This window comes from Macrotis lagotis, chromosome 2, assembly GCF_037893015.1.
Source record: "Macrotis lagotis isolate mMagLag1 chromosome 2, bilby.v1.9.chrom.fasta, whole genome shotgun sequence".
Classification (NCBI taxonomy): domain Eukaryota; kingdom Metazoa; phylum Chordata; class Mammalia; order Peramelemorphia; family Peramelidae; genus Macrotis; species Macrotis lagotis.
In genome coordinates this window covers 161418907-161436440 of record NC_133659.1, presented here as the reverse complement: position 1 = coordinate 161436440, position 17534 = coordinate 161418907, and the positions used below count along the sequence as shown (strand labels likewise).

At 35.4% G+C, this 17534-nt stretch overlaps 1 protein-coding gene and 1 pseudogene across 1 annotated transcript in view; one reads left to right on the top strand and one right to left on the bottom strand.

Annotated features, from left to right (window-relative positions):
- LOC141510859 (Fc receptor-like protein 2) overlaps nt 1-13017 on the top strand; it is a 52106-nt gene extending 39089 nt beyond the window's left edge. The window contains 1 exon segment of the mRNA XM_074220288.1: nt 12908-13017. Within this exon segment, the coding sequence (XP_074076389.1) occupies nt 12908-13017 (110 nt within the window).
- LOC141512014 (Fc receptor-like protein 4) overlaps nt 1-17534 on the bottom strand; it is a 122737-nt pseudogene that overhangs the window by 83013 nt on the left and 22190 nt on the right.

The window sequence follows — 17534 nt, the reverse complement described above, 5'->3', positions numbered from 1 at the left end:
TTGAATAGGGAAAATTTCTAAAAGTTAAAGGAGAAATTAATAAAATCAAAAGCAAGAAAACTACTCCTATAATAAATAAAACCAAAAGCTGGTTTTATGGGAAAACCAATAAAATTGATATACCTCTGGTCATTTCCTTTGCTATTCTTGATGTTTTGTTGCTCTAGATGAATTTTGTTACTATTCCTTCTAGCCCGGTAAAATCGTTTTTGGTAGTATGGTATGGCACTGAATATATATTTTAATTTGGGGAGAATTGTCATTTTTAATTATATTAGCTTGAGCTAACCATGAGTAATTGACATTTTCCCAAGTATTTAGAGCTGACTTTATTTAGGTGAGAAGTGCTTTATAATTGTGTTCATACAATTTCTGAGTTTGTCTTGGATGATAAATTCCCAAGTATTTAATGTTGTCTATAGTTACTTTAAATGGAATTTCTCTTTCTATCTCTTGCTCTTGGACTTTGTTGTTCATTTATACAAATGCTGATGATTTATGTGAGTTTATTTTATGTCCTGCTAGAATTTGTTAATCCAGCAATTTGTTAATTGTTTCAAGTATTCTCTAAGTATACCATCATATTATCTGCAAAGAGTGAAAGTTTTGCTTCCTCATTGGCAATTCTGATTCTTTCCATTTTTTTCTTCTCTCGTTGCTAAAACTTATATTTGTAATACTATATAGAATAGTAATGTTGATAACAAGCATCCTTGTTTCACCCCTGATCTTACCGGAAATGCTCTGTGTTGATCCCTAATACATATAATATTTGTTGATGATTTTTATATGGATATCATTATTTCCAGGGAAAGCTCCATTTATTCCTAAACTTTCTTTTATTTTTAATAGGAATGGATGTTGTAGTTTATCAAAGATTTTTTTCAGCATCTATTGAGATAATCATATGATATCTGCTTTTTTTTTATTGATATGTTCAACTCTGTTGAGTTTTTCCCTAATATTAAACTATTTCTGCCTACCCTGGTATAAATCCTACCTGATCATGGTGTATTATCCTAGTAATAATTTGCTGTAATCTCATTGCTAAAATTTTATTTAAGATTTTTGCATGAATGTTCATTAAGAGATTGGTCTATAATTTTCTTTGCTTTGATTCTTCCTGGTTTAAGCATCAGCATCACATTGGTATCATAAAAAAAGAATTTGGCAGAACTCTTTCATCTCCTATTTTTAAAAGAATTTATATAGAATAGGAATTAATTTTTCCTTAAATGTTTGATAAGAGTTCACTTGTATATTTATCTGGTTGATTATATCTTGACATTGGTAAGTATTTGAAAGAGATTCCCTATACCTCTGGATGAGCAAATAGGAAAACCTTGGTTCTGATTGAATAATTGGCTATTAATACAAGAGAGAAAGAATCATTTCTCCTAGATCTAATGAGATAATAATTATCAAGTACTTTGTACAGTGTTTGGCACAATATATGCAGTTAGATGACTATTTCCCTTTGGCATACAGAACTGCTTTCTTTGCTATTAGTGAATTTATCCTCCTTGGAGGCTATAAGCAGAAAAGGCTAGAGAGGGCTGAGCCAAGATTTCAGAATAAGGGTAAGGACTGGTCTGAGCTCTTCCTCCAACTCTAAACAAATTTGAGTGCAACTAAACCCACAGAAAAGGATTAAAACAATTTTCTAGCCCAAGACAATTAAGAATGTCAGCAGAAATGTCTGTTGCACCAAGGTAAGAGAATAGCATAGTCTAGTCTGGCTGCCCCAGAACAGACTGGACTCCAGAAAACCAGAAACAGACCTTGGGAACCATAGAATCAAGAGACACAGAAGTTACTTCCAGAACTCTCATTCCACTTACAGTAAGAGGCCAAAGAGCTGGTCAGAAGGAGCACAGGGGTATCTTTGGAGGAACTGGGGCAGGACTCTATTGCTCTGTCCTTACTCAAATCTAGGTGACAGTCCTGATGCAAGGTTGAGCAGTGACACACCGGACTCACAATAGAGACACTCCATGGCAGAAATAAGTGCTTGTGGTCACTCACAGACCAGAGCACAGGCCAAGAGAATATTAATATCTCTCTTTATATCATACCACCTGGGAAGAATTGAAAACTTGCAGGTCCCTAGAAGTATCTGAAAACAGGTGTTAATAAACTCCCTAGAAGCTTGAGATAGTATGCCCTCCACTCTCAAAGCAGAATCCTACTTTTATGAAGAGTTAAAATCAAATAATAGACTGGGAAATGAGAAGCCAGGAAAAAAGTCTGACCATAAAAATTACTACGGTGACTAAGAAGATCAAAACACACACTCAAAAGATATCAGAGATCCCACATCCAAAGCCTCAAAGAAAAATGTGAATTGGTCATGTAAGAGCTCAAAAAGTATTTTAAAAATCAAGTAAGAGAAGCAGAGGAAAAGTTGGTAGGAGAAATGAGAGTGAGGCAAGAAATTCATGAAAAATGAGTCAATAATTTGGTAAAGGAGACACAAAATGAAAACAATAATACATAAAAAACAGACTGGCCATTAAGAAGAAAGACCCCTTAAAAAGTAGAATTGCTAAAATAGAAAATGAGATACAAAAATTCACTGAAGAAAATAATTCCTTAAAAATTAGAATCTAGAAGAGGCTGGATCACCATTAATCAGAAAATTATAATGGAGAGTCCTTTTTGGACTAGAGGAATGCTTAAATACCTCTCATTGCTCAGATTTTGTGATTCTGAATTCATCATGTGGTCTCCTGACCTTTCAATTTGATCTCCTGAATAAATTAAGGTCAAAGTAGAGACTGACCCATGCAGGTGACAGGGATTGATTCTCATGTAGGCCATATATCTCACTGTAGATAATAAAAAACATTAATGTTCTGACTTACAAATCCATCTCATGCCCCAGCAGCCAGGTCAGGCCCTCCTCACCTATCAAAGGAGGTAATATGAAGTATTCTGTGAAAGTTTATCATCTTTATTGCTGTTGTTCATCTATCATCACTGAAGGGAACTCTTGGTGAGAAATTTGCTCAACAGATCAGCCTAGCCAAGGTTTCTCATCTTGCTGTTTAGAAAATTGTCTGGGGCTTTGAGAGAGTCAGTGAGTTGTCCAGGGATACATCATCAGAATATATCCAAAATAGAATTTGAACCTATCTCTAGGACACAGTCCTGGTCACTCCACCCTAATTCCTGATAGAAGTGAATTCATGTCAAATCTGGTTCCTATCTTAGTAATTGGTCAGAAAATGATCACAAGATTTCAGTTCAATTTTGGAAAGGACTTCCCTTCCCAGATTTTATTGAATGAAAACACTTAAGTTCAGAGAGATGAGTGACTCATGGCATAAGTGTAGAATGCAGAATTCATCCCCAGATCTTCCTTCCTCCAAGATCAGTGATGAGTCAACTGCATTTCCATATATTTCTCTCTGTGGTTCAGGTTAATGACCATGTTTAATAGTAAAATTAGAAAAATGAAAATGACCACTGGCTTGGGAAGCTATGAGATAATTTCAGAGGCATGAAGTTTTGTTGTTGTTTGGTCTTTGTGACTCCATTTTGGGGTATTCTTGGCAAAGATATTGAAGTAGTTTATTATTTCCTTCTCCATTTCTCTTTTATAGATGAGGAAACTGAGGCATACAGGGTTAAAAGTCTTACCCAGGGACACATGGCTAATAAGTGTCTGAGGCCAAATTTGGATTCAGGAAGATGAGTTGTCCTTACCCCAGGCCTGCTGATTTCTGGGCTCTGGTGCTCTCTGCCTAACCCATAGGTGCCTGACACATAGTGGGTACTTAATAGATTTTTGTTCTTCTTTCTCTTCCCAATTCTCCTATGGTCTTGTTGTTTATCACTCTGTCATCTTCCATTTTCAAGTTCCTCTACCCTAAAGTTCCTCTTCCCCTGCTCCAACTAGTTTGGCTTTTAAAGAATTTTTTTTAAAATAAAAGGATATTTATTTTGAGTTTTACAGTTTCCCTCCATTCTTGCTTCCCTCCTTCCACCCCCCCACAGAAGGCATTCTGTTAGTATTTAGATTGGTTCCATGTTATGCATTGATCTCAGTTAAATGTGATGACAGAGAAATGACATCCTTAAGGAAGAAAAATAAAGTATGAGATAATAAAATTACATAATAATATAATGCTTTTGTTTCTAATCTGACAATAATAGTCTTTGGTCTTTGTTCAAAGTCCATAATTCTTTCTCTGTATGCAGATGGTATTCTCCATTGCAGATAGTTCAAAATTGTCCCTGGTTGTTGCACTGAAGGGATAAGCAAATCCATCAGGGTTGATCATCCCAATTGTTGCAATGATGGAATGAGCAAGTCCTTCAAGGTTGAACATCACCCCCATGTTGCTGTTAGGGTGTACAGTGCTTTTCTGGTTCTGCTCATCTTGCTCGGCATCAGTTCATGCAATCTTTCCAGGCTTCCCTGAATTCCCATTGCTTCTGGTTTCTAATAGAACAATAGTGTTCCATGACATACATATACCACAGTTTGAAGACCACAGTTTATACCCAATTGAAGGACATTCACTTAATTTCCAATTTTTTGCCACCACAAACAGGTCTGCTATAAATATTTTCATACAAGCGATGTTTTTAACCTTTTTATCATCTCTTCAGGGTATAGACCCAGTAGTCTTATTTCCAGATCAAAGGGTATGCAAATTTTTGTTGCCCTTTGGGCATAATCCCAGATTGCTCTCCAGAAAGGTTGGATGAGTTCACAGCTCCACCAACAATTTATTAATGTTCCCAATTTCCCCCATCCCTTCCAACATCATTGTCCTTTCTGGTCATATTGACCAGACTGAGAGGTGTGAGGTGGTATCTCAGAAATGCTTTAATTTGCATTTCTCTAATAAGTAATTATTTAGAACATTTTTTCATATGATTATGGATTACTTTGATTTCCTCAGCTGTAAATTGCTTTTGCATATCCTTTGACCATTTGTCAATTGGGGAATGGCTTGGTTTTTTTGAAAATATGACTCAGTTCTCTGTATATTTTAGACATGAGTCCTTTGTCAGAAATATTAGTTGTAAAAATTGTTTCCCAATTTACTACACTTCTTTTGATCTTGGTGCCAGTGGTTTTGTCTGTGCAAAAACTTTTCAGTTTAATGTATTCAAAATTATCTAGTTTGTTTTGAATGATGTTCTCTATCTCTTCCTTGGTCAAAAACTGTTTCCTTTTCCATAGATCTGATAGGTAAACTACTCCTTGATCTTCTAGTTTGCTTATAATATTGTTTTTTATGTCTGAATTCTGTATCAGTTTGGATCTTCTCTTGGTATAGGGTGTGAGGTATTGGTCTAATCTAAGTTTCTTCCATACTAACTTCCAATTTTCCTAACAGTTTTTATCAAAGAGAAAGTTTTTATCCCAATAGCTGCATTCTTTGGGTTTATCAAACAGCAGATTACTATAATCATTTCTTGCTATTGCACCTAGTCTATTCCACTGATACACCACTGTATTTCTTAGCCAATACCAGACAGTTTGATGACCAGACAGTTTTGAGGACCAATGCTTTACAATATATTTTAGATCTGGTAAGGCTAAGCCACTTTCATTTGCACTTTTTTTCACTGAATCCCTGGAAATTCTTGACTTTTTAATTTCTCCATATCAATTTACTTACAACTTTTTCTAACTCATTAAAGTAATTTTTTGGAATTTTGATTGGTAAGGTGCTAAACAAGTCATTTAGTTTTGGTAGAATTGTCATTTTTATTATATTAGCTTGACCTATCCATTTATAGCTCATGTTTGCCCAGGTATTTAAATCTGATTTTTGGTTTGTAATTGTTTTGAAAAAAGTTTTTGAATCTGCCTTGGCAAGTAGACTCCCAGGTATTTTATTTTGTGTGAGATTACTTTGAATGTGATTTCTCTTTCTAACTCTTTCTGCTGTATCTTGTTAGTCATATATATAGAAATGCTGAGGATTTATGGGGGTTTGTTTTATATCCTGCAACTTTGCTAAAGGTGCTAATTATTTCTAGTAGTTTTTTAGATTACTTTTTGGGATTCTCTAGGTATACAATCATGTCATCTGCAAAGAGTGAGTTTTGTCTCCTCCTTCCCTATTCTAATTCCTTCAATTTCTTTTTCTTCTCTCATTTCTGAGGCTAACATTTCTAGTACAATATTGAATAGTAGTGGTGATAATGGGCATCCTTGTTTCACCCCCTGATTTTATTGGGAATGCCTCAAGCCTATCCCTGTAGCATATAATGCTTGTTGATAGTTTCAGATAGATACCGATTATTACTCTAAGGAACAAACCATTTATTCCTACACTCTCTAGGCTTTTAGTAAGAATGCATGCTATATTTTGTCAAAAGCTTTTTCAGCATCTATTGATAAGACATATGATTTCTGATAGGCTTGTTATTGATATAATTAAGTATACTAACAGTTTTCCTAATATTGAACCAACCCTGCATTCCTGGGATAAATCCTACTTGATCATAAAGTATTATCCCAGTGATAACTTGTAATCATTTTGCTAAGATTTTTACTTAAGATTTTTGCATCCATATTTATCAGGGAGATTTGTCTATAATTTTCTTTCTCTGTTTTAACTCTTCCTGGTTTAGGTATCAGCACCATATTGGTGTCATAGAAAGAGTTAATCAGAGTTCCGTCTTCACCTGTTTTTCCAAAGAGTTTATATAGAATTGGAACCAATTGTTCCTTAAATGTCTGATAGAATTCACCTGTGAATCCATCTGGCCCTGGAGATTTTTTCCTTAGGGAGTTCAATGATGACTTGTTGAATTTCTTTTTTTCTGAGATAGGGTTATTTAAGTTTTTAATTTCCTCTTCATTTAATCTAGGCTACTTATATTTTTGTAAATATTTGTCTACTTCACTTAGATTGTCAAATTTATTGGCATAGAGTTAAGCAAAATACTTCCAAATTATTACTTTAATTTCTTCCTCATTGGCGGTGAGATAAAATATGGTGTAAAAATGGAGTCAATAGAAAAAAAGTGAAATGTGATGGGAGAAAGCAAAAAGGAAAGGGGGAATAGGTCAAGATATTTCATATAATAAGATTTTTCTTTATTACAATGATCTATTGCAATGATATGGAAGGGGGGAGGCAAGGGGGAATGAGGGAACCTTTGCTCTCATAAGAGGTGGCTAGGAGAGGAAACAGTATATATACTCAATGAGGTATAGGCATCTGGAGTAAGAAGGGGGGGAGCAGGGGGAAGGGGTGGGGATGTGAATAAAGGAGGAGAGGATGGACCATGGTGGGAGAGTGATCAGATATAACACATTTTCTTTTTTACTTCTTGCAAGGGGCTGGGATTGGAAGACTTGTCCAGGACCATAGGGCCAGGTGGATGCTAGGCCTAATGGGTGGTATGTGGGCTCAGGGCCTCTTGGCCCCAGGACCAGGGACCTGTCTGCTGTGCCACTCAGCTACCCTACAGCAGAGTCAGAGTGAAAGGAGAGAGAAAATATAGTACATGGTGGTGGAGAAATAAGAAAGGAGGGAGTTGCGATCAGCAATGGCAACATTGGAAAAATATGGAAGTAAGTTTTGCGATTGACTTACCATAAAGAATGTGATCCACCCATGACAGAGTTGTTGGGGTTGGAATAAAGACTGAAGCACATTTTTTATTATTATTATTTTTTGGGAGAGGGTGCAGGGCAAATGGGGCTGGGTGGCCTGCCTGGAGACACATGGCAGGGTGATCGTTGGTTGTCTGAGGCTGGATTTGGACCCAGGTGCTCCTGGCTCAAGGGCCAATGCTCTGTCCGCCACCCAGCCACCCCTACTATTATTACTATTTTATTTTATTTTGGGTCTTTTTTTCTTCTTTTTGGTTTTTGCAGAGCAGTGGGGATCGGGTGGCTTGCATGTCACATGGCTGGGTGATTGTTGGGTCTACGGGGCTGGATGTGGGCTCGGGTGCTCGTGGCTCCAGGGCTGGTGCTTCATCCATTGAGCCACTTGGCCATACCTACAATTATTACTATTATTTTTTTTAATTTTAATTTTTTCTCTCCCCTTTATCACTCAAGCAAGTCTATATTTATGGGGGGGGGGGAGGGGGTATTTCATTTACTCTTAAACAAGAATATTTTATTGATGTAAAAAACATTTGTACAAAATGAGAATAAAACAATAAAAAGAAATAAAAATTAAAAAAAGAAAAAAAGAAAAAATCTCCAGGGCTAGAGGAATTCACAAGTGAATTCTATCAAACATTTATGTCTAGTCGATATAAGTCTATGTAAAATAAAAAAGTCTATATAATATATAATATAAAAAATTCTATATAAAATCTGGCAAAATAATGAGGATGGAACTCTGCCTAACTCTTTCTATGACACCAATAGGTTTCTGATACCTAACCCAGGAAGAGTCAAAACAAAGAAATAAATTATAGATCTATCTCTCTAAAGAATATAGATGCAAAAATCTTTAATCAAATTTTAGCTAAGCGATTACAGCAAGTTATCACTAGGATAATACACTGTGACCAAGTAGGATTTATTCCAGGAATGCAAGGTTGGTTCAATTTTAGGAAAACTGTTAATTTATTTAACTATATAATAATAAATCTATTAAAAAATCATATGATTATATCAATAGATGCCGAAAAACCTTTGACAAAATACAATACTCATCCCTACTAAAAACACTAGAGAGCATAGGAATAAATGGATTTTTCCTTATAGTGATAAGCAAGATCTATCTGAAACCATCATCAAGCATTATATGCAATGGGGATAAGCCAGACACATTCCCAGTAAGATCAGGGTGAAATAAGGATGCCCATTATCACCACTACTATTCAACATGATTAAAAACAAACTAGATAATTTTGATTACATTAAATTAAAAAGCTTTTGCACAGACAAAACCACTGTAACCAAGATCAAAAGAAATGTAGTAAATTTTTACAATTAGTATTTCTGACAAAGGACCCATTTCTAAAATAGATAGAGAACTGAGTCAAATTTATAAAAAAGAAAAACAAACCATTCCCCAATTGACAAATGGTCAAAGGATATGTGGAGGCAATTTACAATGAGGAAATCAAAGCGATTGGTAGTCATATGAAAAATTGCTCTACATAATTACTTATTAGTGAAATTCAAATTAAAGCATCTTGGAGATACCACCTCATACCTCTCAGACTGGCCAATATGACCAGAAAGGACAGTGATCAATGTCAGAAGAGATGTGGGAAACTCACTTTTTGCAGATAACATGATGGTGTACCTAGAGAATCCCAAGAACTTATCTAAAAAACTACTGGAAACAATTAGCAATTTTAGCAAAGTTGCAGGATATAAAATAAGCCCTCATATATCCTCAACTTTTCTATATATAACTAGCAAGATACAGCAGGAAGAGGTAGAAAGAGAAATCCCATTCAAAGTAACCTCAGACAATATAAAATACTTGGGAGTCTATTTGCCAAGGCAGACTCAGAAACTTTTTTGAAAACAATTATAAAACACTTTTCACACAAATGAAATCAGATTTCAGTAACTGGGCAAATATCAACTGCTCATGGATACATAGAGATAATATAATGAAAATGATAATTCTACCAAAACTAAACTACCTGTTTAGTGCCATACTAATCAAAATTTCAAAAAATTACTTTAATGAGTTAGAAAAAGTTGTAAGTAAATTCATATGGAGAAATAAAAAAGTCAAGAATTTCCAGGGATTTAATGAAAAAAGTGCAAAAGAAGGTGGCTTAGTCCTACCTGATCTAAAATCATATTATAAAGCATCAGTCATCAAAACTGTCTGGTATTGGCTAAGAAATAGAGTGGTGGACCAGTGGAATAGACTAGGTGCAACAACAGGAAATGATTATAGTAATCTGCTGTTTGATAAACCCAAAGAGTCCAGCTATTGGGATAAAAATTTTCTCTTTGATAAAAACTGCTGGGAAAATTGGAAGTCAGAAAATTGGGAAATCAGGAACACTAATGCATTGTTGCTGGAGCTGTGAACTCATCCAACCTTTCTGGAGAACAATTTGCAATTATGCCCAAAGGGCAATAAAAATGTGCATACCTTTGATCCAGCATTACCACTACTGGGTCTATACCCTGAAGAGATAATGAAAAAGGGTAAAAACACCACTTTTACAAAAATATTCATAGCATTCCTGTTTGTGGTGGCAAAGAATTTGAAATCAAGTAAATGTCCATCAATTGGGGAATGGTTTAACAAACTATGGCATATGTATGTCATGGAACACTATTGTTCTATTAGAAACCAGGAGAGACGGGATTTCAGGGAAGCCTGGAGGGCTTTGCATGAACTGATGCTGAGTGAGATGAGCAGAACCAGAAGGACATTGTACACCTTAACATCAACATGGGGTTGATAATCAATTTTAATGGACTTGCTTATTTCCTAAGTGCAACAATCAGGGACAATTCTGGGGTACCTGCAATGGAGAATACTATCTGTATTCAGAGAAAGAATTGTGAAGTTTGAACAAAGACCAAAGACCTTTAATTTTTTAAAAAAGTTCTTATTATGTAATTTTCCAATCTCTTATATTTTTAATTTTTTTCTTAAGATATGATTTCTCTCTCAACACATTCAATTTAGGCCAATGGATAGAATGAAAACAATCTAAAGACTAACAGATTGCCTTCTTTGGGGGTGGGGTGGGGGGAGGGAACCAAGATTAGAGGGGAAAATAGTAAAATTAAAAAAAATTAATAAATTTTAAAAATGAAAAAAATTAATTTGTCATACAGTAAAAAAAAAGAATCACCTACTCACTGACTCCTGATGAACTGTCCAGACCCTCATCACCATCCTCTAAGTCCTTCCAGTCTAAATCACCCCAGCACTGTTCTCTCTAATACTGAATCCTGCCTCATACAAAAGTCATCCCATTCTTCATTTCCCTCTACTCTCCTCCGACCAATCATCCCATTCATATTTACTGTACCCCTAAAAACAATTTTATATCTCTGTGTGGATCATCTTCAGATAGTTTTCAATCATTCTTAACTAGAGATAGGTGTATAAAGTTCATCTTTAAAGTCTTAAGAGTTTAAATAGTAGAGGCTTGAAAGTCCTCCTCTTTGGATACCAAGACATATATTTTTCTTGTTAGAACCTACCACATCTCCCGAGTCCAGAAAAAGAGAATCTGAAATTAACTGACACTGGGATAAATGAGTGATAATATCATGTATTTTAAGAGGTTCCCAAAGTGTTAAATTAAAGGAATAGCAAAGATAGGGTTTTAGGCTTTAGTCACTGGATTGTGAATGATTTGTGAAATGGGTGCAGCACTTTACCTGAAATCACATGTTATGGAATCAATTTTATCATTCTTATTGATAAAGTTTTATGTTTCACAAGAGTTCAATTTTTCTATTTTTCTATATGAAATAAATCTAGGAATACACTGGAAGTTAGCAAAATAACAGAGAATCTCAATATTGGAATCTCATTAATTGACTTTCTATAAAAAATATCCACAATATTACTTTTTAGTTTAATCTGTATTCTTACTATTTTCTCCACAGTTTTTTTTATTATTTAAATAAATTTTTTCAACAACATATAAAGATCATTTTCAGCAATCTTTTTTGCAAGGTTTTGAGTTCTGTATTTTTCTCCCTCCCTTCATTTGTCCCTACCCTCCACTTGACAGAGAATAATCTAATATAGGCTATATATGCATAGCTATGACAAATATATTTCCAGACTAATCATGCTGTGAAAGAAGAATCAGAAGAAAAAAATAAAATATAATCATCAAAGAGAAAAACAGAGAACATAAAACAAATTAAAAAAAATGAAAAATAGTATATTTTGTTCTGATTCAGACCCTATAGTCCCTTCTCTGAATGTGGATGGTATTTTCCAGCACAAGTCCTTTAGAATTTTTGTTTATTATTGTACAGTTGAAAAGTCAGTCAATTATAGTTGATCATCAAACCATCACTTTTGTAAGTCTAGAAAATCAGCAAAATAATAAATCAAGATCCAATTTGTACTATCTGTCAGCTTCAGAAACTTACCATGTGATTCTGACCAAATTATTTAACTTTAGTCTACAAGTGTAAATATCTCACAATATTGTTATGAGGATCAAATGAAAAAATATTTGTAAAAATGGCATCTCTCATTTATGATCTCTTCTATTTACTCACAGGGTTATAACCTTAGTTCAAGACCTTTTATCACTTGTCTAGTTGGTTGCAAAGACTTTCTAATTGGCCTCCTTGTTTCAGGCTCTCCCCACTCCAATTCATCCTTCACATAGCTGCCAAAGTTTTAAAGTTATTTTTCATAACACAGATATGACAATGTCCCTCTCTCAGTAAATTCTATTTGCTCCCTACTACCTCTAGGGTAGGTGGATGATCATGGAGTCACAATAGAAGTCAATTATCTTTGATATTTAAAAGCAGAAGTAGTCTAAAGTAAAGGGTATAGAAACTAAATAGAGTCACATGTGGAGAATGAAGTCTTAAGAAGAGGAAAAAAAATACTTTCTGGTCCTTTCTGGTTTGGGAATGCCTGAGATCAGGAACTTTTAAGCCAAACCTAAGGAGAGCAATTAGGGAACTAGTTGGACCAAAGCACATTTATAAAACTTGAGGGAAGATAATTTTTTTTCACTATTTGCTTATATCCTTGGTATTATCTACCAAGTCATACCCCACCCTCATTAACAGGAAAAAATCCTTTGTTTAAATACCAAGATGGTTTGAACCTGATAAGGGGAAGGGAGGTGTAGACTCTGTGTAATACATCAGAAAGGTATCACTGGATTTGGGGGTGCTCTGGAGTTTAGAACCAGATTAGGTCACAGGAGAAGCTTCAAGGACTTGGATTAGTCTCAATAGAAAACCTATGATGTAATGTGATTTGGTTCACAGTTTTGGTCAACTTCTATGCAAAACATCGAAAGACCAGGGAACAGTTCGCCATGATGGTGACATCTCTGCACATTCACAGAGGTCTTGGGGGCAACCCCAGTGCCTTATAATCATTAAATACCAAGAGCATAGTTCTTAAAAAATGTTTAATTTTTTTGCTCTAAATTTATTTTTTTAAGATTTTATTTATTTTGAGTTTTACAAATTTTCCCCCACTCTTGCTTTCCTCCCTCCACTCACCACAGAAGGTGTTCTGTTAGTCTTTACATTGGTTCCATGTTATGCATTGATCTCAGTTGACTTTGATGACAGAGAAATCATATCCTTAAGGAAGAAAAATAAAGTATGAGATAGTAAAATTAAATAATAGTATGATTTTTTTTCTAATTTGATGGTAATAGTCTGTGGTCTTAGTTCAAAGTCAATAATCTTTTCTCTGGATACAAAAGGTATTCTCCAATGCAGATAGCCCCAAATTGTCCCTGGTTGTTTCACTGAAAGCATGAGCAAGTCCATCAAGGTTGATTAAGAAATCTTTTTTGACTTGCCTTGTTGACTCACAGAAGGCACAGCATTCTCAGTTCGTCACTTTCTGGGCTCCTTAGTTTTTAGTGATTCTCTAAAAATGAGCTATTAGACGACACTGTACCTAGTCAGAGTTTTTTTGTTGTTGTTTTTTAAGTTTTTGCAAAGCAATGGGGTTAAGTGGCTTGCCCAAGGCCACACAGCTAGGTAATTATTAAGTGTCTGAGGCTGGATTTGAATTCAGGTACTCCTGACTCCAGGGTTAGTGCTCTATCCACTGTGCCACATAGCTGCCTCCCCCAGTAAAGTTTTCACATCAGGATTTAGGGTACAGATTTTTTTTGCAAGAGGCTAAATTTCTCTTGAAATTCTCCTAGTTTCTCTTGGATTTCAGGGGGGTTCTTACTTCCTACTGGTCTCTTGGGTCTGCTTCTTCTCTAGCTGATGTATTCTGCAACCACTTATTATTTTCAATTATTTCCTCCCACTAAGTCTTGATGGGTCCCTAAGGGTTATACCATCTGCTTGGTATAGATAGATTACCAAAACAGTACCTTTGTTGCTAGAGAGCTTGAGTAGAGGGATGGATTGGGGGAGAATAAAGAAGTAATTTTAGGAGCCAATTTATCATCTATGAGACAATAATATAACAAATACTCTTTGAGCTCTTATTATATACAAAATACTACCTGATACCCAGAGGAGAGCTGATTGTTTGCCTCTTGGGGGCAGATGATGAATACAGCAACAGAGAGGAGCAGCAGAGCTACTTGTGTTATGGCTTCAATGGAAGAAGATGTGGAATGAAACCTAGAAACAATGAATGTCTAGGGTGAGCTTCCTGATAGCCAATGCTTGATCTCCAACTCTTCAAATTCTAAATTTACCTTGTGTTTCTTTATAGATTCCTCTACTGATAGCCTAAACTGCTTGATTTTCACTTCTCTATCCTCCAAACTTACCTTGTGTTTGTTTTCTGCTGACCTCACAGCCAAGAGATTTGTGTTTAAGTTCTACTTTTGACCTATACTATGAAAACTTGGGCAAGTCAATTAAATTCCTCATGTGCCATACAAATAAGATTTTAAATTACTGAGAAGTTGCTGACTTGCATTAGTAAAGAGAATTTTCTTACCTAAGAGTTTCTTACAGCAACAAAATCACAGGTCTAGAGCTATCCCCATCCCCATCTTTAACCTCATCCCCATTCCATCCTTAGTCCCATCCCTATTCTCACTCCTGTCCTTATTCCTATCCATCCCCTTATTATGCATGTATACTATTTTCCCTATTAAAGTGCAATTTTGGTCTTTGTATCTCTCATCACAATGCCTGTTTACAGTACACTCTCAATAAATGTGTGTTAACTGAATGAAAATATGATCTAAAGGAGAGTAGGATATGAGATCTTTTCTTAAAATATGACTCACAAGATACATGAAAAGTTAAGCATTTTTGTTGTTGTTTGGTCATTTTTTAGTCCTGTCCAGCTCTTCTTAACCTCATTTGAGGTTTTCTTGGCAGATATACTTCCAAGTATATTTTTTCATCTCCAACTCATTTTATAGATGAGGAAACTGAGTCAAACTCGTTAGGTGACTTGCTCAGTGTCGCACAGTCCATATCTAAAATAAATAATACCCTATAATAGATTGCCAGTACCAAATGTGGGGTGCAGACATAGAGTATGAAAGGTTTTCACAAGACAGAAATCATTATGAGCTCCTCAGAGGAAGTGAGATTTAAGTTGGATCTTGAAGCTTAGAATGGCAAACTTGTAGTTAATGCTCTAATACTCAGATGTGAATATGTATGTGAATGTAAAGGGTTTATACCAATATATCTATTATTACTGAAGAAGGAGTTTCATTTTCCTTTTTTTTTCTTCAAATCCTTAGTACGGTGGGATTCACATTTACAAATATTTGTAAATAAATATTTATGAAGGTTTAAGAATGAGAAGGAAGCAAAGGCAGGGTTTAGATAGGCAGAAAATGAGGAAAGAACACTTCAGGGATAAAGTCTAACTGGAACAGAATTGTGTAGACTAGACTGACAAAAGTAGTTTTCCATTGGGGATAGATAGGGATAAAGCTGAAAAAGTAGATTGGGCCCCAAAGTTTTCTCATTGAGGACTTTATCCTGCAGGCAATAGAGTCACTGAACTGAGGAGTCAGTAGTGAGTATTGTTTGTGGGAGATTAGCCCAATATTAGTGTAGAGGGAGGGATTGGAGGAGGGAGAGAATGAAGAGGCAGGAAGACCATTTAAGCATGCTGAATTCTGAAGTGGATGTGAGAATACTGGTAAAAGGAGGGAATATAAGAAATGTGTGGTGAAGGACTAATTGTTAGGCCATGGAAACTGGCTATGTGAAGTCTGGAAGAATCATCCATGATGACTAAAGGTTTGGGACCTGGAACAGTTGATGGAATGATGACAGGATTGGCAGAAATTAAGAAGAGAAGATTATTTCTTGGGCAAAGATGATTAATTCAGTGCCTTCCAAAATTGCAGAAAGACAACTTGGGAATGGAGGCTCTGATGGGAAGGGATGAAGTCTGTTTTGGGGGGCCAACCTTCAATTCTATGGATGAACCCTTTCGCAGGATTTCGAATCAGGCGATTCCTACTGAAATCAAAGAAAGGTGGTCCAGAGTTTTCGGTGTGAGGCCCACTTTCCCAAACTGGAACTTGAAAATGTGCTGTAGGATATTTATTTGGTGTGTGAAAGCCTATCGACTTGTAATCTGTGACCAATGGGGACTGAACCAACACAACCAGTTGCTTGTAGCAAGCAAAGTTTTATACATTTATAGTCACAGAGATCACAAATTTTCCAGAATGTAAACTGGATGCTGTAATGACTTTTCAGCTGTACCACTATTGAAAGGCATGTGGCCACACTAAAGAAGCCAAATGTCATTATTCTACTGTGAGATTATGATTTTTGTTAAATCTTTTTCATTTGATCAAATGTTGTTTGGGGTATTACATATGCTATTTTATTAAAAATCCTGTGTACTAAAAAAAAAATGGAGTGGTGAGAAAGAAGGATGCACTAAAAGAAAAAAGAAAGTGAGAATAAGAATGGAGAAAATTATCTCACTTCAAAGAGGATTGAAAGGAAGAGTTTTGTTTATTTTTTACAGAGGAAGGGGAAATGGGATAGAGTAGGCACAGGGAATGCTTGAATCTTCCTCTCATCTGAACTGATTCAAAGAGTGAAGAATACATGTGAACACTCAGGCACAGAAAAATAGCTTTCCTACCTGGGAAACAAATGCCAACACCAAAATGGAAATCCTAGAAATCCATTACACTATTTTTCTTCTCAATTGGTCCTAACTCAAATCCCAACCTCTCCAGAATCTTTCCTGACACCCTCTTCCTCTTAATTTCTGTGCCTTTCCCCATTTGCTATTTCCAATTTATCTTAGAGATAATTTATTTGTACAAAATAATTTACCTGTTTTATTGAAAGCAGGGTACTGTCTTTTACCTTTAGCACTTAATATTGTCTAGAGCAGAGTAGACCCTTAGTCAATAGTTATTGATTCCTTGAATTCATTTACTTACTATATTTTTTCCCCACAAGTTCTCAATAAATAAGCGACTACTTTGTTGAGGACAGAGTTAAAAAAAGATATATCACATGAAAATACTCTGCATTTTAAAAATAGAAATTAAGGGGAATAGATACCCATCAAGGGAAGATTTGAATAAATTATGCTAATCAATATAATGGAATATTATGGGATCATAAAAATGACAAATAAAATGTTCTCAGAGAAACTTTTGAAGAATTGCATGAACTGATTCAAAGTGAAGTGAGCAGAAACAGTAGAACAATGAATACAATAACACTTTAAGAAACAAAGCTGAACTACTTTAGAACTCTGATTAATACAATTGCAGGTCATAATTCCAGAGGATCAGTGATGAAGCATGCTATCCACCTGTACTGCCAGAGAGGGAATGAATTCAAGAAACACAATAAAACATCCATGTTCAGACATGATCTATGTGGGCATTTGTTTCATATCAGTTACAAGGGATCAGAACAAATGAAATGGAGTACAGGCTAGGGTTGCCACCAATAA